Below are 22,268 nucleotides of genomic sequence, written 5' to 3' on the forward strand. Positions count from 1 at the left end.
CATTTCTGAGGAATTGTCATGGAAACTAACAATTTTCACAGCAAAATCTGTGAGAGATCTTGTCCTCCCCTCGCTGGATAAACCACTCCAACGCCACTATTCAAAGCCATCACAGACTCTTAGAAACATTATACAGAAAAAAATATCGATATTTTATTGACAGCCCGGATCCATACGCATCACACCATCTGTTACTGGGCTACGTCATGATATTCTATTATTATTTTTTTTTCTTTCGAAACCCAACCCTCTTTCGTACCAGCAGTTTTGTGTTGTGTTCAGTACAGTGTCATTATGTACTAGGAAATTCCGGTGAGGCTCCAGACCGATTATTCGCCGGCCGTTTGGTGAGTGAAACCACAGTGAAACTACAGCCAAAGCAGGCAATATCCAGCAGGCATCATGGACAAGCTGAAAGGGTTCGCCAGTGATGCCGGGACGTTTTTCAACCGAACAGTTCAGGTAAGGATATGCCCTGGTCTACAACATGATGCCCGTTTATGCCACTTAAAGCTACAGTCATTGAGTGAATAAAACTATGTTGTATCATTCCAAACCAGAGGGCTAAGGATCCCAGATCTGTATGGTGACACTCATGTAGCAACTCTCTCTGTACACAACGCATCCCATTAGTAAAGCGACCTCTATAATACGATCGCATTGGTCGAGTTCGAGGGTCGAGTTCGGGAGCCGTGTTCTTGACACGGGTTTCCTGTTCTCGCGCTCGAACAGCGGGAACACGACTCAAGAACACTGTTCTCGGAACAGGATCACACACCACCTCCTCGTCAGGGTTTTACAGGAACACACGGAAAAACTCGTGAGATTTAGATTTTTGAACAGCTTGAAAAAATAGAGAGATAGTTTACAAAGTTAGAGACGATAGGAAGTTTTGCAAAATTAACATTAATTATTTTTCAAAACACAGAAGTGAATGTTCCTGTTTGAATAGAAAAGAATTCAGCCCAGTTGTCCAAGCATTAACTCTCGAATAGTTTACTACGATATGGACGCCGCCATGTTGCTTGTCATTAACTACAGCGATGACCAATTGTACGTTCCCGGCGTTCGAGCGGCCGACCCAAGAACGACAAATCAAGCTGTTCGTGAACATACGAGAACAAACCGCCCGAACTCGGCCATTGTGTCTCTGTTTACTTCTTTCTTAGGGACTTGGGTTTGCGTACCCTACGCGTTACCGGCAAAGAATTCGCGCGCAATGTGGCTTGACAGGATGTAGTGCTTTCGCCCAACAACAGGGAAATTGACCGTCAGCGCATTGGAAAATTACAGTTTGATAGCTAACTCCATGAAATGATATTAAACGGCAATGAAGGAACCCACGATTTCAATCACCGCAAAGAGACAACCACTCATTACGACGTCGAAAGTTTTTCAGAAAGTATCACCAACTTAAAACTAAAACACTCAAACCTTACTGGTGGTTCAGTGGGGAATGTATTTCGTGATTACTTTGAACACTTAAGGGAAGAGAATTTTTTTAATAACAAATACATCAATTCAACGCTATCACTTCAGTCTATAAATATCATTTCTACTCTGAACAAAAACTTTGGACGATTAAGTGAAATAGCAGTTTTGGGTGCCCCCCCCAAAAAAATAATCGAATCCTGTTACAAAAGTAGAATGGAGAAAAATGGCAAGTATTCACATTGAACATCGTTCTGTATTTGCCATCACCACGCCTGAATAATCTGTCTACCGCTCAGTTCATTTTTTGGAGGGAGCAATTAAACAGTTCTTCCAGTTTCAGTTTAAACTTTGAATTGGCAGTAGTTCCAAAAGAAAGGCTACATAAAGAAATTTACAATTTCCCTCCCCAAAATACCCTCCCCCCTTCATGAATATTTAGTCGATCCGCTTTTGCGAATTTAAAGCTCATAGGCGTTCGGGTTCCGTTCCTAAGGCTACTGTTGAGGGGTTTCTCGCCGAAAGGGAACCCGGGTGGTTCCGGTAACTGCTGCTGTTGTCACCGGCACTGTCCGTCGTAGGACCACCTTGTCCAGCCGGACTAGTTTCAGCAAGTGTCTCCTAAATACGCTCGAGTTGACGGCGTAGATGAGGGGGTTGACCAAGCTACACAGGGAGGTCAGGGCGGGGAAGATGACCATGAGGCGGGGCTCGTCTTTGACAACGCCTGCCGCCCATAGGGAGATGAACACGACGTAAGGCAGGTAGCTGATGGCGTACGTCCCGACCACCAGGAGCAGCGACTTAGCCGTGGCGATGTCGAAGCGGTTCACCGGGCGCGCCGTCGCAACTGCGCCGGCTGGCCCTATCTCTCGCCTCTTAGTCATGGCGGTCCCCTGTCGCTTGGTGCCGACAAAAATTCCGATGTATGTCACTGTGACGATGGCGAGATTACCCACAAGTATACCCAAGCTGCTGAGACGGACGCCTAGGCTGGCCCGCATGCGCTGGTCTAAGCAGAACGTAAAGGTCCCCTTGCGGTAATTCAAGGCGGCATAGGTGAGCGAAATGATGTAGTTGACCACGATGAGAGCACAGGGCACGAGTTTACTGATGCGGAAAACGGCTCTCTTGGAGGACTTGAAAATAGCAATGGCTCGGATGATGCCCATCTGTATCATGGTCAGGAGCGACTGCGAGGTGCAGACGTAATGCGTGAACGCCGACATGTGGCAAACAACCAGGATTCCTTCGTCCGGGTTGCTTTCTGGCCAGCCTGAGCCTACCGTCCAGAACTCGTACACCAGACGGGCCATATAGGTCGGCGCTGCCAGGGCTCCGAGGAGCAGATCGGTTACCGCCAAGTTGAAGACGAGAACATTGAAGACGGTGCGCATCTGGCTGTACACGGCGATGACCAGACACACCAGGATGTTCTCCACGGTGCCCAAGACGAAGATCACGGCAAGCGTGGCCACGGTGAACGTCATCACAGCGGCCTCTGTTTGGGTGAGCGGTTGCAACTCGCTATCAACACCTGCCTCGGTGGTATTAACATCGGGATGCCACGGGGCATTCATTTGTAGTTGTCTTTCCTGCAAATGCTGGGAATATTTTTAACTCAGTCTTCAGGGCACCAGTAAGTTGAAAGCCAGTCTTCTTCTCTGGACGAAGTTCGTGTCCATGTCATTCCGAGTATTCGCATCAACAACTCACAAGCTACAGCAACAAATGACAAGTCTTCAATGCTCTGGAATCCCCTCGCCCACAATCCTGCAGACCGTGTCGAAGCCGAGCTGCTATGAATGCTGCCTTGCCCGGCGAGCTTAATCTTCTTCAGACTCACAGTGAATGTCCTCATTTCTCCAGTAACTTAATGACCGGAGCCTCACTGTATTCCCTTAATTAGTCGGACAGGAGCACTATTGACGTATGACGCGCATGCGAGTTGGTTGCCCCGTTCGGAGAGTCTGTCGGCCTGTTCTTTTTGTAATACGGACCATTGTGTTACAGTGGTGTACGCAGGCGCGACGAGAAACAGACACTCAAAGGGAAAGGACGGACGTAAGCGAAGGTGGCCGTCAGTGGTAGGAGGAGGTGGCGTCTAACACGAGACTCGAATTTTAATTCAAGGTAATCTTCACAGGTGCATCTTCCCCCGAAGGAACAACTGCAGAAAAAAAGAGCTAAAATGACGGTTCGGTGTACGCGTATATATGGGTGCGTTCGAGCGAGCTACTCCTGAGCGCTCGAACGGCTGGAGTACGACCCGTGGGTCAGCGAGAGTATACTCTCGCTTGAGGGGGAGTATACTCCTGCACCCGAGTGTGATGCGCACGCATTCTTCTGTGTTAACAGGAGCTACCGCGCGAACGCACCCTACACGTACACTATATACAACACTTTTAAAAAACCCTCATGGCCTGAAACCTGAAACCTTGTCAATTCTTGTCCCGTTTTTGCTCCATTTTGAAGAAAAATGACGACCCGTGGTCATGAAATTGACAGAAATGATGTAAACGTAGGCTGGAATAATGACGTTAATGTAACTCACGAAACTCCCATTAAATTCCACAAGGAGATTTATCACCTCTAACCACAGAAGCACAAAGGTACTTATCGTTTGATTTCAGTACAGAACGATACCCCGGAGCAGCCTGACCGACCTTTGAAGGTGTGATTTTCTGTTTCTTTCTTTTTTGTCTTTTGGGTTTTTTTGTGGGGGGGAGTCAAAAGTCTTCACCTTTTTATGACCTTGCTTTCTTTCAGCGTTCATCCAAATTAATCATGAATATATATTTTTTGTCCAGCAAAAACTTTGATAAGGTATGGCTGGATTACGCTTGCGCTAATGGAAGCCGCCGGCTAATGGCTTCTTTCACTTTAGTGCGCATGTTATTCTCTAGCCGTAGCCGAGGGATCCCGTACTTGGCCTGATCGATGCTTGTGGCGGCGCCCTTCCTTCCATCAGACCCCGGAAGCACAACTACATACGTGGTGTTTTTCATGGGATTTCTGAGAGGGTTTTCTTTTCATGATCATGATTGCTCCTGCCATCTGTGTCCCATTTTAACGCCCATCTCGCCATCAAGTAGCCCGTTTGCTGTGGTGTCTACACCCACAGTAGCATGTCATCTCCAGCCATGGAAAACATGAAGAAATTCGCCGGCCAGGCTGGTGTGTTTTTTACACGAGCGAGGCAGGTAAAAAGTCGACATCATTTTAAACTAACTGTACAACTGTACATGATACGACTGACAATGTACATGATGTATGTTACTACATGCATTCGAGGTGTATGTACGTGTACATGTCTTCCATCACGTCTGTGCATTACGAATTGTGCGATCATGTTGGTTTACCGCTTTTTAAATGAAATTTATTTTCTTTATGAAATGGGTTGGAGTTTTTTTTACATTCCTTTTCAATGACAGGCCTGAAATTGTTTGAAAGTTATATTACTACAGGTTATTGTTTGATTAATGATTGCCAAAAATTTGAAGAACAAAAATAAAACGAGGCCTGTCAAATTCATGTCACCCCTATTTCTTTTCCAAAAAAAGGTTGTAAAAACGAATAGTATTTTGTCCGTATGAAATGGTATTCTTACCCTCCTTGACGTACATAGTATTAGTAGGCCTGTATTAATGGTGTGAAATGATTATGTAAGACCAGTGGCATACATGTAACTATGGCTGGAGTGATGACGTTCACCTCGGTCACGCTGGCTGCGATCTTTGTTCTGGGCACCGTGGAGAACATCCTAGTGTGTCTGGTCATTGCTGTGTACAGTCCCTCCCCTTCCAGTGGAGGCTTGTATGTTTGTGCCCCCCTCCCTGGAAACCCCCCCCCCATTTGAAATCTGTACATAAACTCTGTTGAAATGCAAGGCTGTAGCTTAGTTTCTTGTGGTACTCCCTCGAAAAAAGATGTGCACCCCGGTCGGCCCCCCTCCCCGATATTTAGCCCCAGTTACGCCACCGTGTAAGACTTGAGAAAGAAAAAGCAAACTCAGTTTAAACAAAAAAAAAAAGAAACACAGGAAATCAAGATATGTGTTTTATTCTGCAAAAAAATCTGCATCAAGAAAATGACCTTTGAACCCCCACAGTATACAGAGGAGAAGCTTGGTAGTGCTGAGAAGACTGAACTGGATGCCCAGTTTGAGAACCTGCAGCAGAGAGCTGACCGGACCAAACAATGGACGGAACGCATCCTGTCCCGCACGGAAGCGGTCCTGCAACCCAACCCAAGTGAGAATAACATGATTTGAAGATTTTGGTAAAGTAGTAACAAGAAGAAGGTTGGCGGTAGCACCATGTACCTCCTTTTGACCAGATTGTTGGACCAGCACCATCATGTAGTGGACTTTACTCATGAGGAGGCCATATTGAAATTGAAAGTGAGGTTATTTCTTCATTTTTTGAACTTGAAAGTATCAATGAACAGATTAAATATGTGTCAGTTGACTTGATCCTCTCGGGTGAACCTCACTGGACGCAAATGACTTTAAGACCTGGTCTCTACTTCTTGGTCCATTCAGATCAAGATCCTCAGTATCTGCCTCTTTTTTTTCCAGCCCGACGCATGGAGGATTTCTTGAATACCAAGCTGGACCGGAAGATGCAGGACCGTGAGACCAACCATGAGGCTTTCGGCTTGACAATGATCGAAGCCGGCAACGAGCTGGGGCCTGGCACCCAATATGGTAAGGATAATACTTGCGTCTTGAACTAGGAGATCCCAAAATGTACAAGAGGCATCCTTTTGTAGTCACCAACTGTAAGTCCTTAAGTTATGGCTGTGGCTGATGGTGACATGTACACCTACGAGAGTCACTGTCGAGTGGCTGCAGTCCCGTCTCATAAGCCATAGCCAGTTGATTTGGTCACGATCTAGATTTTTTTTACCGACCGAGACTTCATTTGCAGTTCTGATTTTATCTTGAAGATGCGAGATCCCCATTGTGCGAGAGGCCATCAAAGCACACGCCCTTCTAACTTTTTTTTGTGATTTCTTTTTTCTGGCAGTTTTTGTTTTATACTCAGTGATCTTGGAAGGTTTCGCGTGGTAGGATGAGAAAATTTCATCGCAAATGTATGAGAAAAGATACTGGTTTGTTTTGTCCGGTCGACTTTATTTTGCCTTCTGTGGAGTGACAACCCATCATCGAAATTTGCATCAGTCGGTGTTTTTGCCGTAGTGTTGAAATCGAAAGAGTGTCACAGGCTACGCTTGTTACTTTGAGCCATTATTATTTATAGCCAGTATTTGGAACGGTCTTTGGTTGAAACTAGCTGTACTTCAGGTGAAAACCAAACCCATATTGGAAATCTTTTTATAATTATGGACATGCCCTGGCAGTGATCGGCGTGTGGGGCACTAATTGGAGATGGATGAAGCATCTCGAGTCATTGTAGTTGGGTCTGGGTTGTAAAAATAGATACCCTTTGACATTACAAGCTTCAGTTCTGGAATGTTGTCCTTGTTAAATTGAGTTGAATTCAAGAACCGGTCTATGTCCCGTACCATAGTTTGCCTCTTTGTTCTTCACTGCGATGAAACTGGGCCCCATTTGAGCTTCTAGTTTCAGTTCGGAAGGGCTGTTGGTACCATTCTTACCGTGACTTTGAGTGTGCGAGCCAATTTACTTCCTGACTTGAGAAAATATCAGTACTTTTTCTCTGTTCTCCAGTCTGTGAGTCGTGCTATGCTGACTGTAGTCTGAATGTACGTGTACGCACACCAAATGTACTTTGTTTGCTCCCCTTAGGTGCGGCCCTCGTGCAGTGCGGAGGTACCCAGAAGAAACTTGGCCAATTTGAGAAGGAGTTCATGCAAGCCGCCATCACCAACTTCATCGGCCCGCTGCGTAACTTCCTGGAAGCGGACATGAAGACCATCACCGTAAGCTGGATGTCACCACTCGGGCTTGGCCCGCCGTTTCGCTTATCCCCGCGGCAGATGGCTTTTGTAAAATGTTGCGAAGGAAACGTGTCACAGCTACGGATGTGCAAAGCATCGTGTGCTGCTTGCACTCCTAATTCATACGTGAATATTCTGTGGGCACAAGTCGCGCACATGTGGAAGTGTTGACCCGTGTTATTGTTCAAACAAACTCTGTCCAGTGAGTGCTCAAACTAAAAAGTATGACATGCATCCTGAAATAGTTTCCCGTTCCAGTGCTCTGTAAGGGAGGGGGGTGACTAGTAAAGGCAAGATGGCTGGCTGTTGGGGCATGCAAGTCTGCTTTCTAATCAAGCCCATCACTAGACCAGACTCCAGACCATTTACAAGATAAGTCGTAAGGAACATAGTGAACAGTAGAGAAGGAGTGCATTCATTGCTGTCGCGTTTGAATAGCTTGTGACTTGAATTCAGACTGGAGGTCTGGTGTTGGTCTTAAAATGATCTTTTGGGGTCTTGTAATGGTCTTTGTCAGGGGTTCTTAGAGAGACAACACTGATGCTTGTTTACTGACATGCTCACTGGCTCCCTGGTTTGCTAGTTAGCTTGCTGGTTTGCTTGTTAGCTAGCTGGTATGCTAGATAACTGGCTGGTTTGCTTGTTAGCTGGCTGGTCTGCTACTTAGCTGGCTGGTTTGCTTGTTAACTGGCTGGTTTGCTTTCTAGTTGGCTGGCTGGTTTGCTAGTTATCTGGGTGGCTAGTTTACTGACAACCCCAAAAATTCACTCTGGCTGAGTTCCCTCAATTTGTGTTTTATTCATCTCCTTTCAGAAAGAGCGCAAAATCTTAGAGAACAAGCGACTTGACCTGGATGCTGCAAAAGGCAAGCTTCGCAAGGCCAAAAGCCCCGAGTCGTCAAAGCTTGTGAGTAAAACACCGATAGATCTCCTTTGCATTGAAATAAAGTTCTTACTTCCAGACAGTTCACCTACCCGTAGTTTCTGGAACACATCTCCAAAATTTCTCAAATCAGAACATGACTCCAGTTTTGTGCGGAGAAAGTTGTGAAATAACCTTGGAAAGTTAACCCCAACGAAGATGCTTTGAAATCTGCCGAGAAATTTGGATTTTTAAAAGTTCAGGCGGTTGTACCTCCCACGGGGCTTGAAGGTTGAAGAGCAGAGTCTGTACTGTTGGTTTCCTGTGCGGCGGAAACTTTGTGCAAGAGTCAGTAAGAATCCTGGCAAAAGTGGCCCCGGGGGGGGGAGGGGACAAGACGTTAGGGAACTGGACACAGGCACACACCAAAGACACACATCGATCTTTTGGCCGATTGTGGTATCTTCACTCATGTTCACTGTCATGCATGGATCACAATCATTCACATTCACAATAAGCGCTTGCTGAGTATGGTCACTTGTATACCCTCGTTTGACAAGGGGAGTCATGAATTCATTTGCTTAAGCTTTGTCCCGCAATTTTGGAAAGCTTGGGTGTGGCCATGCATGACAATGACTGTTCGTAAATGCCTGGCTTTTTATGATTTACTGCTATTGACATTAACAACAGATTGGAATGAGCTGCTGGTAATTTCACTCTTCTGAGATTTTCCGTTTGGTTTTCGTCACATTTTTATCTATAATCTCTTTTTATTGATGATCCAACGAAACTGAACTCTTTGATTTTTGTGTGGCGCTCTTGATCTGTTTCTCACTGCTTATCTCCTCTTCAATTCTGTTCCAAATTTTCTGCTTTTACTTGCTCACATGTGTTCCCCTATCAGCAAAACAGCGACGACTTGATTCGTACAGTAAGTGGTCTGTGTTGGAATGGTGCATCATGCCCTAGTGCTACACCCTGAGTTTTGTGTTGTACTTACAGGAGTAAAATCTCTGTTCACAAGTACCGAGTGCCGAGGCGGCGCCGAAGTTGTGTCCATCATGGGCCCCGCCAGTCCATCATAAGTCACCCAGTCTTAAGCCGAGTCACAAGCTAATCAAATGAGTGGGACAAAAGCATTCTGTTGTCATTGTTCACTGCTTCATGCTCTTGATGACTGGTCTTGTGAAGGGACTTGTGATGGACTCGACTACGACACTGTTCCGAGCAGAAATATTATGGCAAACACTTAGGGTGCCATTGTTGCCCAGTGTCTGTAGCCCAACGAGGCATCAGCTTTGTCTCACGGGCTTCAGGTGTTCAGGTGTGACTTTAGTTCTCTATTCTCCTTTGATTGGCTCAGATCATCCAACTGTCTAATGTGAGGAGTGCTCTCATTTGTCTCTCATAGTCAAAAGTTTAAAACCAATTGCAGAGCTTGAGACAAATCTGCAGATTAAAAAGAAGCCAAAATTTTGAAAAAGGTCTCCCGCGAGCCAAAACGGGAGCGTTGTGCACATTCCAATGAAAAAGAGATCATGTGTACTGTGCATCCTAAGGTTGCATGCTTTCACACTTGTGTTTCATACACAAGTGTTTGGGTGATTGCACACCGTTACCTGCTTGGAACATTTGCGTTTCATTTCCATGAGCATTTCCAAGACCCAAACACTGACAAAAATTGAAACCTTGGATCTTTTGAAAGTAAGCTGAGGTCCATCCTATTAAGTGTACAAGTGAACACGGCGAAAGCCAGTGCATGGTTTTCTGTGAAGCCTCCTCGATTTAGTTGGCAAGTTCAACTTAACCCCGGAATGGAATCGAGTTGAACCCAAATGACCTCCAAAAGCCAAATCCAATCTTGGTTTGGCAGAATTTTGACAGTTTTTGGACAGTGCAGTCTACTCTCTATTACCATGCATGGAATTTCATGTCGTCACTTTTGATGGCACCTCAACCAAGCTAACCCAAACCCAACACCTCGTTTGGCAGTATGCGCATTCTGATAATTCAGAACTAGCTTACCCAGTTAGTACTTCTTCACACGGGAGGGGAGGGGTTGCAATGCCCGATTGGCCAGTTTTTCTGCAAGTACCAAGAATGTACCATCGAGTCACTGCAGTGACCGTGCAGTGTTCAACTTTGTACATTGAAAGACCTTTTTTAAGGAATTTTAACAGACAAGCATGGATGTACACGTACATGTACATGTATATTCATACTGAGGGCTGCACAACTGCATAAAGGGCTGTACTCTCCATGTTATCATTGTGTCGCAGTTGACCAATGCAAGCATATTGATTTTGTCTGAGTGCATTCAATCATTGACACACAACCGCTTAGACAAAGCATAGCACCCTAACGCCATATGCCCATTGCACAGTAACAATTTGTCTTTCATTATGGACATGCATTTGCATGATTCTGATGTTGTTTGTTTTTTTTTGCTTTTTAGATATTCTGTGGAGTACCTAGGTTTGCTGTGATATCTGTTTATGTATGCATCGTGTCAGTTCAGTGTCCCATTATAGTCTGTACGTGTTGGATATACATGTATATTTTTCATGGTTGTACAACTTACGTTGAAAAGAGGATGGATCTCATTTTATGCTGGTACCCATAGCCAGTTTTAATTCCTCTGTGGGCTTAAATTCAACCCCAGCCTGGGAAACATGAAAAAAAGTGAGGGAAAAAAACCATCAATTTAACCTTCCTTTGGTTTTACAGCACACAATAATTTGCACAAGTGCCCACAGTCACTCTCTTGCATGTGTTTTCCATATGGAACACAAACTTGCACAGGTTCAGTGTGTACACAGTTGGTTGCCAGCACAAAATGACCTAGGGTCTTTTGTGCAGTCCTCTTCACTGCATTTGGTTTACTGCACAATGATGCACATGAAACAGTGAAGCACAGTTGTTGGGGCAGCACAAAAGTGCAATCTGATATTCCTATGAGGGACTGTTGGTGCAGTGCACAACACAACACAGCTGTGCTTCTCTGAGGTGTTCACCAAATGACCCAAAGAGTGAGTTCAGCATCGGAGGGTTAATGCAGTGCACAACACCACACAGCTGTGCTTCTTTGAGGTGTTCACCAAGTTACCCAAAGAGTGACTTCAGCATAGGAGGGTTAAACAAAATCATGAAGAATTAAAACTGTAAAACGTTCACTGGGAAAAACAGTAAAGTAACTATTTGCAAAGTAAAAGGTGAAATAGAGTTAAAATGTTGAAAACCTTGTCACCAAATAAGCAATGACAACCCCCAAACCTGCCAAAAAATTGAAAATGTTCCCCATACTCTTTGATAAAAAAGTCAGGTTTTGCCCTTTGTCTCTGTCTGTCTCTCTTCGTCAGAATGGAGGTGCGCGTTGAGTGTTGTGTGTGTGAGTAGTAGCCTGCTTTTGAAACTTTTTTCCTCAGATTTTGGCCGATCTATTACATTCGGGTACTCTCTTTCTGAGTTCCTCAATTTTCCGGCAGTTTACAGCCCTCGGACTTACCTGTTCTTGATACACACACGTATCTTTCTCATGTAAAAGGAGTATTCAGTGAGCCTGTCTGTTTCTGCTGTGGCATGCGCTTTAATTTAGACGCAGCGCTTGTGTTTTTTGTGTAGTTCTGCTGGTAGTTTGGTATACGCATGCCTGTTCTGGTTGGTTTTTCTATTGCTCGTGTCACGCGCCACTGTTTATGTTGGCCTTGTGACAACATGTGTCAGGGGAGAAGTTGAGGAGGAGAAAGTGGCAAGGATCGTAGTATTGCTCAAGAGGGGTGACCCCTCGCTCAGAGGGGCGCTGAAAGAAGAAGAAATACTGAGATAAGGACGATTGCTGGACACTGGTTTACTTCCCTTGTAAAAGCATGTAAAAAGCCATGATGTGTAGCCCTGTCCCTAAGAGAGGCCCTTAAATTTAAAGCAAATTCCTGAATTTCCCCCCCCACAAAAAAAAATTATTCTTGATCAACCGTTGTCCATCCTTGTGATCTCCTTGTGATAAGATATAAAGTTATGTGTCATGTAAACCCTATGTGTTTACAGGTGAAGTGGAATGACTCGGAATGCTAATGAGAAAACAACACAGGCAGTATATCACCAGTTGTGTTTAATATTCCGTATTATTTACTGTCTACGGTGTTCTTTGTGTCTAAAGAGAATCTCTGTTCAAATTAAGGGTGGGAATTTACATTTAATTTGAAAAACATTTCAGAAAAACTTCCCCACACTGTTTAAATGTTTAGCCCAACACTTTATAGAAGCTGCCGTGGCCTACCTTGGTGTTTTATGTATGCATAATTATGTAGTTCAACAATGCACATGATCCAATTTATGTAAATGTAGATTGATGTTGGGGCATTGAAAACAAGCAATGTTTATTGTTTTAGAATCCACTTTTTTTCTCAAAAAGTACATGGATGCCGAAAGGGGAAAAACAGTATTTAACAGGCATTGTTTACAATAAAAATAAAATGAACACCAGATTGCATCAATCAAACCAACAAATCTCTAAAATGGGGTGGTTCCGTTTAAACGTTTGGGAAAATTTTTAAAATGGATTTAGAACTTTTTTTGTCTAAACGTGTAAACGTTCCACCCTTAGTACAAATGGAGATGACTTTGGATATGTACATGTATGTGTGATTTGTTTATACAAAACATAAATTTGAACTGTTTGTAATTGTATGTTGCAATCAGATGTTGTTACGTTGTGGTCTTGTGGGTTTGTCTTGTGAAATAAAATTTGATTACAATTTTTGAACGTGGCTTTTACACCACCAATGACAATGTGCTGGAAGTTTTATATTTAAACCAAAATGAAATTCTTACTCTTGTACCTACTCAAACTAAACTGAAATCAGAAATCCACTTTCGGACCTTATTCTCAGGATTACCGTCACATTCTCACAATTATGGCCTTTCTCTATGAGAATGCGGAAAGCTTTGGGAAAGATACATGTTTTGTCGTGCACAAACAGGAATGTACGGAAGTGCTTTAGGTAATGACTGACCAATTACTCTTTCCACTTACTGCCCAGGCTGAAGCCGAGCTGCGTGTGGCCCAGTCCGAGTTTGACCGTCAGTATGAAATCACCAAACTTCTTCTGGAAGGTATCAGCAGTGCCCATGTAAGTTGGATTCGATCTGAGGACATTTAGCGCCGTCCATAAGTGACCAATAGGCAGGCAAGGGTATTGAGAACATTTCATTGGCTCTTTGGGCCTGGCTCCAAAAAGTGGGCAAGTTAGGCATGAACTGTATTTCAGCCTCTGGCTAGTTGCTTCTCACCATTGCAAATACGCCATCAGTCTTGCTTGAATTACATGAGTCGAGTAGCTTTGCAAAGTCCCATCATCGCTCACATCTTGCCATTGGTTGCGCTCTCGTTATGTCCCTGCCATCTCTGACGGTTGTCAGGCCAATGATTCCCTTCTGTCTTAATCTTTTTAAAAGGCTAGTGACTTTAACCTGTGATATGACATATACTAGAGCCTTGAGTCACCTGTGATTTCAAGAAAAGTATAGAGAAAAGTACAGAGAATGTGCCATTGGTTTCCTACACTGTGGAAGATTTTGGAGAATTTCAAATGATGTAAAGAAAATCAGTATAGCATTATGGTTCAGTCATGACTCAAATTAACCTTGAACCTTTCTGCTGTTGGTCCATGATGGCTTCTCTTCTCTGTCTCTGCCCAGTCCAACCATCTCAGTCGACTGCAATACTTCATCGAGGCGCAGCAGGCCTACTTTGAGCAGTGCCAGAAGGCCATGACAGAGCTCCAGATCCAGATGGCAAAGTGAGTCCCAAGTTGCGAGGGAATTCGGTTCCCGCCAGTAAACCCTCACCAAAACCCACGGAAGAGGCGGATCTTATGCATTATGCATGAGCACTTGCTGGCTACAATACATGTGAAATTGTGGCCGAATTTTAGGCTGTGATTTCCTGTTTTGCCAATGGGATCTCACAGCGAACGTCACAAGTCAGATATGATGATCCCTGCTTTGGACTTTGTCCAAATCTGAAAGTGTCCTAATCGGAACCAGTACACATAGACTTCAATCCCCCTCTGCCTTAAGGCTGTTTTACAGATAGAGAGCTTTGTTATTAATCAAAATCACCGTACATTTATGTATGCCATCTGGCAGAAAAATGTGGTCCTTATTACACTCCTGTAAAAAAAAAAAAGAAGAAATTTTGGTGGGCTGATTTAAAATCTTTTGTAGACCAGTAGAACCATTTGAAGAGCTGCCTTCTCATTTCGATAATAGCAGCTGACAGAAAATATTAGAAACATGACTGGTTGAAATCTGTGTTTCTTGGGTTGTTGAGATTGCTTGAGAATCACCTGCGCAACCTCCATGTGTTCTGTTAATGTATAGCAGCAGTATGACCACTGTCTGTGCTCCATTAAAATCATGCGCTGCTCTGTTGGGGGGTTCAACTTCTCCTTCATGCAGCATACGTCCACGATGTTTTAAGTCGTTCGTGGCCGGACCACTGTGCGAACTGATGACAGTGGGCTTTATTTTGGAAACGGCTGTTTGTTTTATTTGGAGAGTTGAATGTCCCCTTCCCTGATTGGCATTGTTTGTTAACCCTAACCTTCCCCAACCACACAGAATAAAACAGTAGTAAAGTGTTTAATTCTGTGGGGATAGGTCCGGTAGGCCCAGACAGCTGGCTTTTGCATTGGGTTTGGCATACCTCAGAAAAACAAAGTCCAACAGCCTCTGTGCGCAAAGTCTCATATGGGTGTTTAACTTTGTGTGAATGGGGAAGGTTAGGTCCAGCAACCCTTGGGGAGTTAGGGTTAAGGTCCTGTCCTGTCAGTGCTGTGGTTTGATCCCCTCGCAAGTCCACTCAAAAGTCTTGTTCCCCGATTGGCATTGTTTTTAGGTCTTGTGCTGGTGTTGTAGTCGGATCCCCTCACAAGTCAAATCCAAAGTCTTGTTCCAAGAAACAAGGGAGGAACAGTGTAACAGTGTCGCCTGTGTCACCATGTGTTTGAATGACTTTTGACTTGATCTGAGTTTGTATGACTTGTGACAGATTCACTATGCACTTGTGAGGACTTGTGATTGACTTCTGAGGACCTGACTACAGCATTGTCCTACACTGGACATTCTTATGTCCTCCAATGCCAGTTGTAACAGTGCCTCATCTCTTGAGGCAAAAAAAAGGGAAAGAAATGGCAAAAAGTGTGTTTGATTTAATACCAATAGAAGCGATGGTGGAAAGGCCCCGCAAGTGGCCCTGGAAGCACAAGAAGGGTAAAAGGTCAAAGGTGAAAGGTCACCAGCAAAAGGTGGGTTTTGCGTAGCTGAGGGCAGTTGTGGCGTATGCATTCTCTGCGTGCACCAGCTAAACTTTGTTGAGGCAGTACACTAGAGCACCAAATTATCGCTCCGGTCACCCAGTCTGAAGTCAGGGCCCAATTTCATGGCGCTGCTCAACAGTTAGCAGAAAAGTTGTGGTTACTATAGCAGAAAATTTTGCTAACCATAAGCACTACTTCATGGCGATGGTTAATTGACATGGTTGTGCTTACAGTTGCGCGCACAAATTTTTTTTGTTTTGTCATTTTGTTAAGCAGCTTTTCCCTCCAAGGTAAGTGTGCCTTTTACCGTGCTTACTGCTTACGGTCGTCATGAAATAGACAGAGCCTCTGTTTATAGCTTAAAATCATGTGCGTAGTTGTGCCGTGAAATTGAGCCCAGGGCAAAAGCTGTTTGAATAAATTCCGTCAAAGGCATTCCAAGTTGTCTGAGATCAGACTTGTGAATTGACAGATGAGTGGATTTAACAACAGATTCGACTACAACTTTGCCAAAACGACGCTTTCAAAACGAAAGCACTGCAGCATGTTTATCATTTTCAAAAGGCCATTAAAAATTTCCATGTGCATGATCACAAATTATGTCAGGCCATTCTGTCAATGTGCATCGGTTGCCTTGGCAACAAGGATTGAAGCCATTTGTTTGTTCTCTGAACAGTCCTGGTGTGGCCCATCAGGTTATGCACATGGAGGGTTTCTGTTTTCTGTTTAATAAAGAAAATGCACTATTTGATTTTTGCCAGCCGTTTTGATTTTTTTGGGGGGGCATTACCAATGGAAAACATCGAATACTGCATGCTTTCGTTTTGGGGGGGCTATTGTAGCAAAAACTTGCTGTAGGAAAACTGTTCAGCTGGTGGAGACAAAGAATTGCACAGTTGACCACATGCTCTCCGCTACTCAAATCACCTGCATGATATCCATGTGTCATCAGACGTGGCTCAGCTTTTCTCTTTTCATTTCTTTCTTTGGCTCTTCGTCATTATCCCCCACCCTTTTCCCCCGGGTTCCCTCTTTTCTGTTCCCTCCACCCTGCTCGCCAATGACACCACCGGACACAGCATTCCCGGGTCGCTGGGTAACATCCGACCGTATAACCCACCCCAGGCCGTGGGCAATCCCTCGAGCCCCTCCGCCCCGCCTATAGGGGGCGACATACTGCAAGACAGCCCCACAGATGCACAAAGTGGCAGAAGAAAGGCACGGGTGCTGTACGACTACGATGCGTCAGACCCAACAGAACTGTCCTGTCTTGCAGATGAGGTACGCAAGTTTGACATCGAGACATAGAAATTCACCTTGACAAAAAAGCCTGTAACACAAAATAGACTTGGCATTACATTTCCAACAAGTGATTAGAGAAATATTGCCTCCAAAACGTCCCAGAAATGTGTAATTGGCAAGCATTTTCTTTTTATTAAAGTCCTTTTAATACTCTGGTAGTGTCAAGTATTTTCTACTCCATCTGCTTAGTCAAACTAACCCTGACACTTCTCAGAGAGGGACATGGAGTCATTGATTGACAGCTCTTTTCACTGTAGCATTAGTTGTTGTTTCCACCCTTGTGATTGGTTGGGGTTGCTTCTCTAACCCTCATGAATATGCATGGTGCCTGCAAATGCGGAAATGCTTGTAACTGCATGAGAGTACAACAGAGGGAGGTGGAAAGTGATGGCGGGTTTTCGATCATGTTGCAGTTCACCATTTCATAACTTTTCTTAGATTCTCTGAAATGCCTCATAGCATACAGTTTAATATATCAGTTTTTGTTGCGTACAAAATAATACCAATGCTAACAACACGTGCTCCATCAGAAAACTGGATTTGTGGGCTACAGACATGAAGGAACTAGATGTCTAAATTCCAAGTAGGAGGCTGTCGGACAAAAAAGGGAATCGAGAGCAAACTAACACATCTGGCTTGTTCTTATTGCTCTAGCTGTCATAACCCTACATGCCTCTATTAGCAAGGCAAACATTGCGATGGGTGAATGACTTTTGAAAAGTCCTGCACATGATTCCAAAGCTTTTCACAACTATGAATCAGAAAGCTTAGTGATGTGAGAAGATTGCTGATATATTTCTGTGCTTCTATTTCCAGTATTTTGTATGTTTGTGCACACTGTCGATCATTTTGACACGCTGGGTTTTTTTGTTTTGCTATAGATAATTAAATGAAAAGTACAGCTCAGTTGGGCCTGTTGTATTAGAAGTGAAAAGTTTGATAAGTAGCGGGCAACATTAGATCATGAAATTGTTTAATATTCAGCGGCACATGCTGATGAGCAGTTTCAAATGTTTTTCAATAGCATTCTCTTCCACACTGGCAACCCATATTTCTAGAAGTCAAGATGGAGACACTTGTTTGCTCAAATTCTTGCCTAATTTGGGCATGAACTCTGGCATGCGATTTGACTGTTAGCATTTCAAAGTGGAAGTCTGGCTTCTGGTCTTACATCTGTGTCCTTCGCCCCACAGGTGATCACAGTGTACAGCCTGCCTGGCATGGACAAAGATTGGATGATGGCAGAGAGAGGGAGCCAGCAGGGCAGGGTACCGCTCACTTATCTGGAACTGATATCTTAAAATGAAAGCAGTTTAAGAAAACCATTAAGATTTAACCAAAACAGAGTTTTAAAAAATTTACATTTTTTCATTTTGCACATAGTAATTAGACTGACTAAGCTGTCTGATATTAGCAACCTGGGGACAATTCCAGGGAGCTGCTTAGTGCAGGGGTGTGTTTTTGTGACTCCTGATATAACCAGAAGCATGTTTGTTACATCAAAGCGATTACCAAAAACATGTTTGAGCCCGTGCCAAACCAAAAACAACAAACAAAACAAAACATTAAAACAGTACATTATAAAACCCAAAACCAAAGAACCACAAAAGAGTTACGTCAGTTGTCGATATGACAGAGCACAAGGTGGCAGGATGATAGTGTTGATGCCATTTCCAGTCAGTATTTGGCATAGTTTCTTTCCACTGCTGCTCCCTTCTGTCCCATTCTCAGAACGCGTGCTCCCCTCTGATTTGCTGCACGTAACATCAGAGTTGGAAATACACGATTAACACTGAGAGAATGCCTGCTCATTTTTCACCATTTTGAACGGATGACGAACCAGCTCCAATTTTCAGGTTCTTGTTTGGTCAGTCAGGACGATGACATCACACAAGCAGAATAACCCATGCCGCAAAAAAAACACTCTAACCAATGACCAGAACAGAAAGACAGGTTCAGGGTTGTCGAAAACACACCCCAAGATGTTGCTGAATGCAGAAGATCAGCTGGTTACTGGCTGCAATTTCCTGCACTATATAATTCTTTTGCTATTCTCTGCTGAGAATGTCCCTGAAAATTTGCGTCTTTTACACCACAATCATGGGGATCCTAGGGGGGAAAAGGGGGGCTCTTTTTCCCCTGAAAAAAAAAACAGGGAAGAAAATGTAAAAGAAAATATAAAAAGTATGAAAGGGGGTGAAATTCACCTATTTGCTCGGAAGAAAAACCTCAAAATCGACCTCTTATACTGTTAATGGTTTATAAGTGCATCGTTGACCCCCAGAAAATCCTCCCCCCCCCAAAAAAAAATCCTGGCAGCACCCATGTCAGCAATGCTGATGAAGCGCTCATGTAAAGATTCTCTCACTTTTGGCTGACGATAGCAGCAGTTGGAGGGGAGATCTTGAATGTGGACCTTCATTTCTTCAGAAATTTAATCTGCAAAAACGGCCGATTTAGAGCAACATCACCCCACTTGCACAGAGGCTGGGGCCGACGTTTTTTGGGATGGATTTATCTTTTGGAATAGCCTAAAATTAACAGCAAATTATCAGGAATAAACCAAAAAAATGAACGTAAAGTTGTTCTTGCTGAGTGGTTACTAAAAGATGAGATTTTATTCGCTTTACATATTTCTTTTTGGGGGATCATCTGGCTGTGTGTAAATATGAATTCTTTGTCGTTACTTTGCACTTTATGAATATATTTTAATCCAGGAAGTCAATAGTCATTGAAGAAATAAGTTATGTGAAAATGTTTGTGTAAAGTGGAGGCACCAGTCTCGTATGGTGTGATTAAGTCCAAGGTCGGAACCTTCAGTAGAGATGTCTCTTTCACTTTAGGACCAGTTTGTTACGCGCGGATCCGGATCGCAATTAGTGATCCGAAGTTGGTTCACTAATGCCAGATCGTAATGGATGGTGCTATCCAGTACTGCAATCACTGATCGAGATCCGAATCTACGTTGTGAAACAAACAGGGTTATGGGCTTTATTTGAGACAAATGCAAGGCAGCTGTCACAGGTCCAAATACACTGGTCCCCCTGTTGCAAACAGGAATCTTCTGTGCTTGTGCACAGGGGAAGGCTTGTATTTGGCTGGCCCCCGGTGCACCTACCCCCCTGTTGTATTCCATGCAGGAGGATATGGGTACCAGTGTGATAGTGGTATTTGCCAATTTGTGCCTGGTATCCATGCACCTTTGTTGTTCATTTGTAGCACTCTGTATTTGTTACCATTGAGGGATGTCACTTGTGGGCAGAGTTTTCAAGTCTGGGACCTGGTATACAAACAGGAACATAACATGAATTTGTGCTGAAAAATTGGGTTGCACTGTACAGTGATGCCTTGGAATATTTGTTGGGAAGAACACCACTGTGAGCGCCCATATAATCTAGGGAAGGTAAAAAGGTAAGGTGGTCATTCTACAGAAGAGCATTTAAAAGTTATTCCAGTGGCATTTCGTATTATTTAAAACGATTTTCTGCTTTCAGAACAGTTTCACTATTATGCATGCTTAGTTTGATATATTGAATGAAAACAGAACAATAGAATCTCGTATATACATTGGACACTTTTCTTCGGCTCGTTGTGGTACATGCTTAGAAACTAATAAGTCATGTTTCACTTCCATTTTTGTTCTCGGATGTGTTGGGTACCGTACATCACGATGTTATTAAAGTAGTAGCTAGCATGTACATGTTGCACTGTTGGTTGTCACCTCAAATGCAAGTTTAGAGAATTTTCCAATAGAGGGTTTGCATGGCTGCCATCTTGCAGGCCAGTGCTTTTGTTCCACAGGGTCTGCACAAAGGAAGTTTTCCCTGTGGAACAAAAGAACTGCCCTGCAAGATGGCTACCATGCAAAGCATCAATGCTTGGCACCGTCTCTGTCTCAGCCTTCACATGATATTTAACCCTCCCCCCCCAACAGTGAAGTTGTTCCTGAACTTTGAACTCCAAGCAACAGAGTGAAACGTTGAAGTATTTCTATTTAATTTGAACTGTATAGGCCTACACTGGGGGACTGATTTTCGAGACAGAGCTCTTGACAGAGATGAAGCCGACTGTGATAACTGCCCATAAAACCTATTTCATGAAAGCCATCTTGGTCATTCCCAGTTAACTGTGAAATACTCCAATCCAGTTATGTTAATGGTCCTTTGACAGTGTTTCCCAGGGAAACTTTTAAGAATAAATGAAAATTTCCCAACAGAGGGTTTGCATAACTGCCATCTTGGTGTCGAGTCATTTTGTTCCACAGGATATGCACAAAGGAGGTTTCCCTGTTGAACAAATTGCCCTGCAAGATGGCTACCATGCAAAGCCTCTGTTATGTACATTTTAGGGTTTGGATCATGACTGCAGATGAAGCTGGAAACTAAATGTTTGAGTTTAGTGGCAGACAAAGTTTGTGACATGAGGTCCGCTCCCTAAATGCATGGCCATTTCAGACAAATTTTTGAAGTCGTTTCAAAAAGCTGCTTGCCGTAGTGTAATTTCTTCTTTACTGCTAGAAACAATTGGTCTTCCATTTCAAGATGATCATAACCATTATATTGAAACAGATTTCTTATAATAACTGTGCATTTAAGTACTGTTTCTAAGTTAGTCGCTGTTCTTATTTGGGTTCTGCTGAAAAATTTCATTCATTTGCAACCTTTGTTCCAAACCTGAGTTCAACTTAATCACTTCAGAATGTTCAACTCTTGTGTTTTATGTTGTTGTGCAGAATAATTTTTGATAAATGATATAATATAGTTTTTTCTTTTCGTTTAAATTTGCATTACTTTGATGTAGTGTTTTCAAAGTTTTATACATGTGGTTGAATTTTGCATGAGCTTTTTGACGTAAAGAGCCAATGTTACATCGAGTAAAATGCATCAATCAGGATATTCAAACCAAAACTTAAAAGTTTAAATGCTGTGTATTTGAGGCTAAATATATCACACAAGCTCACGTTTCCCTGAACATTTTTGAAAATGCCGATATTCTGGGAAACCCAATTATGTCTGTGAATGAGATTTGGACCAAACTTTTTGAGCACACAAGATGACCGTGCCTAATGAAACCAGTAACCAGCAAATTGTGCCACACGGCTTCAACTTTTGGTTGGATTTTGGTTCACAAAAACAATTTGTTTCTCTCAGCAGGTCTGTGAAACTGGGTCTAGCCCTTACACTTTGAACATGCTGCCCCAAATATACTCTCTTCTCCTTCCACTCGTGAATTTCCTGTTTCACAATGTACCATTAAACACACAAGTGCAATTGTATTCCATACATGACTCAGATCAGTGACGTCGAGAAGTTGTAGATGAAATATCAAGCGGGGCTAGTGGTAGTGCAAGTAGATGATCACGTGAATAAAAAACCACACTATTCCAACAATGCGTCAAGCCGAGATGGCATGGAGGCGAATGTTTTCATT

The 22,268-nt window shown here is 43.4% G+C and overlaps 2 protein-coding genes across 5 annotated transcripts; one reads left to right on the forward strand and one right to left on the reverse strand.

Moving 5' to 3' along the window:
- The first annotated feature begins 259 nt into the window (after window positions 1–259).
- Window positions 260–22,230, forward strand: LOC110976452 (endophilin-B1-like). 4 transcript variants are annotated; one of them, XM_022229720.2, is made up of 10 exons: window positions 260–462; window positions 5,543–5,684; window positions 6,011–6,139; window positions 7,205–7,338; window positions 8,170–8,262; window positions 9,122–9,148; window positions 13,257–13,346; window positions 13,915–14,015; window positions 16,616–16,817; window positions 18,032–22,230. In XM_022229720.2, the coding sequence occupies exons 1-10, from the start codon at window positions 403–405 to the stop codon at window positions 18,137–18,139; spliced, it is 1,086 nt and encodes a 361-aa protein (XP_022085412.1). In that variant the 5' UTR covers window positions 260–402; the 3' UTR covers window positions 18,140–22,230. The 4 variants fall into 4 exon arrangements, with proteins under 4 accessions (XP_022085412.1, XP_022085415.1, XP_022085411.1 ...); XM_022229719.2 differs by lacking the exon at window positions 260–462 and adding an exon at window positions 4,389–4,634; XM_022229723.2 differs by lacking the exon at window positions 9,122–9,148 and having other exon boundaries at window positions 262–462.
- Window positions 740–3,202, reverse strand: LOC110976453 (neuropeptide FF receptor 1-like). The gene has a single exon (XM_087143680.1). It carries the CDS (start codon window positions 3,009–3,011, stop codon window positions 1,929–1,931), a length of 1,083 nt encoding a protein of 360 aa, XP_086999806.1. The 5' UTR covers window positions 3,012–3,202; the 3' UTR covers window positions 740–1,928.
- Window positions 22,231–22,268: the final 38 nt, after the last annotated feature.

Source organism: Acanthaster planci, linkage group LG11 (assembly GCF_054643075.1).
Source record: "Acanthaster planci isolate LZ-2023a linkage group LG11, COTS_SCS, whole genome shotgun sequence".
In the NCBI taxonomy this organism is placed as follows: Eukaryota; Metazoa; Echinodermata; class Asteroidea; order Valvatida; family Acanthasteridae; genus Acanthaster; species Acanthaster planci.

Excerpts from the sequence above, each read along its gene's own strand:
- LOC110976453 (XM_087143680.1), bottom strand. The coding sequence starts at position 3,011 with ATGAATGCCCCGTGGCATCCCGATGTTAATACCACCGAGGCAGGTGTT.
- LOC110976452 (XM_022229719.2), top strand. The coding sequence starts at position 4,560 with ATGTCATCTCCAGCCATGGAAAACATGAAGAAATTCGCCGGCCAGGCT. Across the intron at positions 6,140-7,204 it reads GGGGCCTGGCACCCAATATG|GTGCGGCCCTCGTGCAGTGC; the intron begins GTAAGGATAATA and ends TGCTCCCCTTAG. Across the intron at positions 16,818-18,031 it reads TGTCCTGTCTTGCAGATGAG|GTGATCACAGTGTACAGCCT; the intron begins GTACGCAAGTTT and ends TTCGCCCCACAG.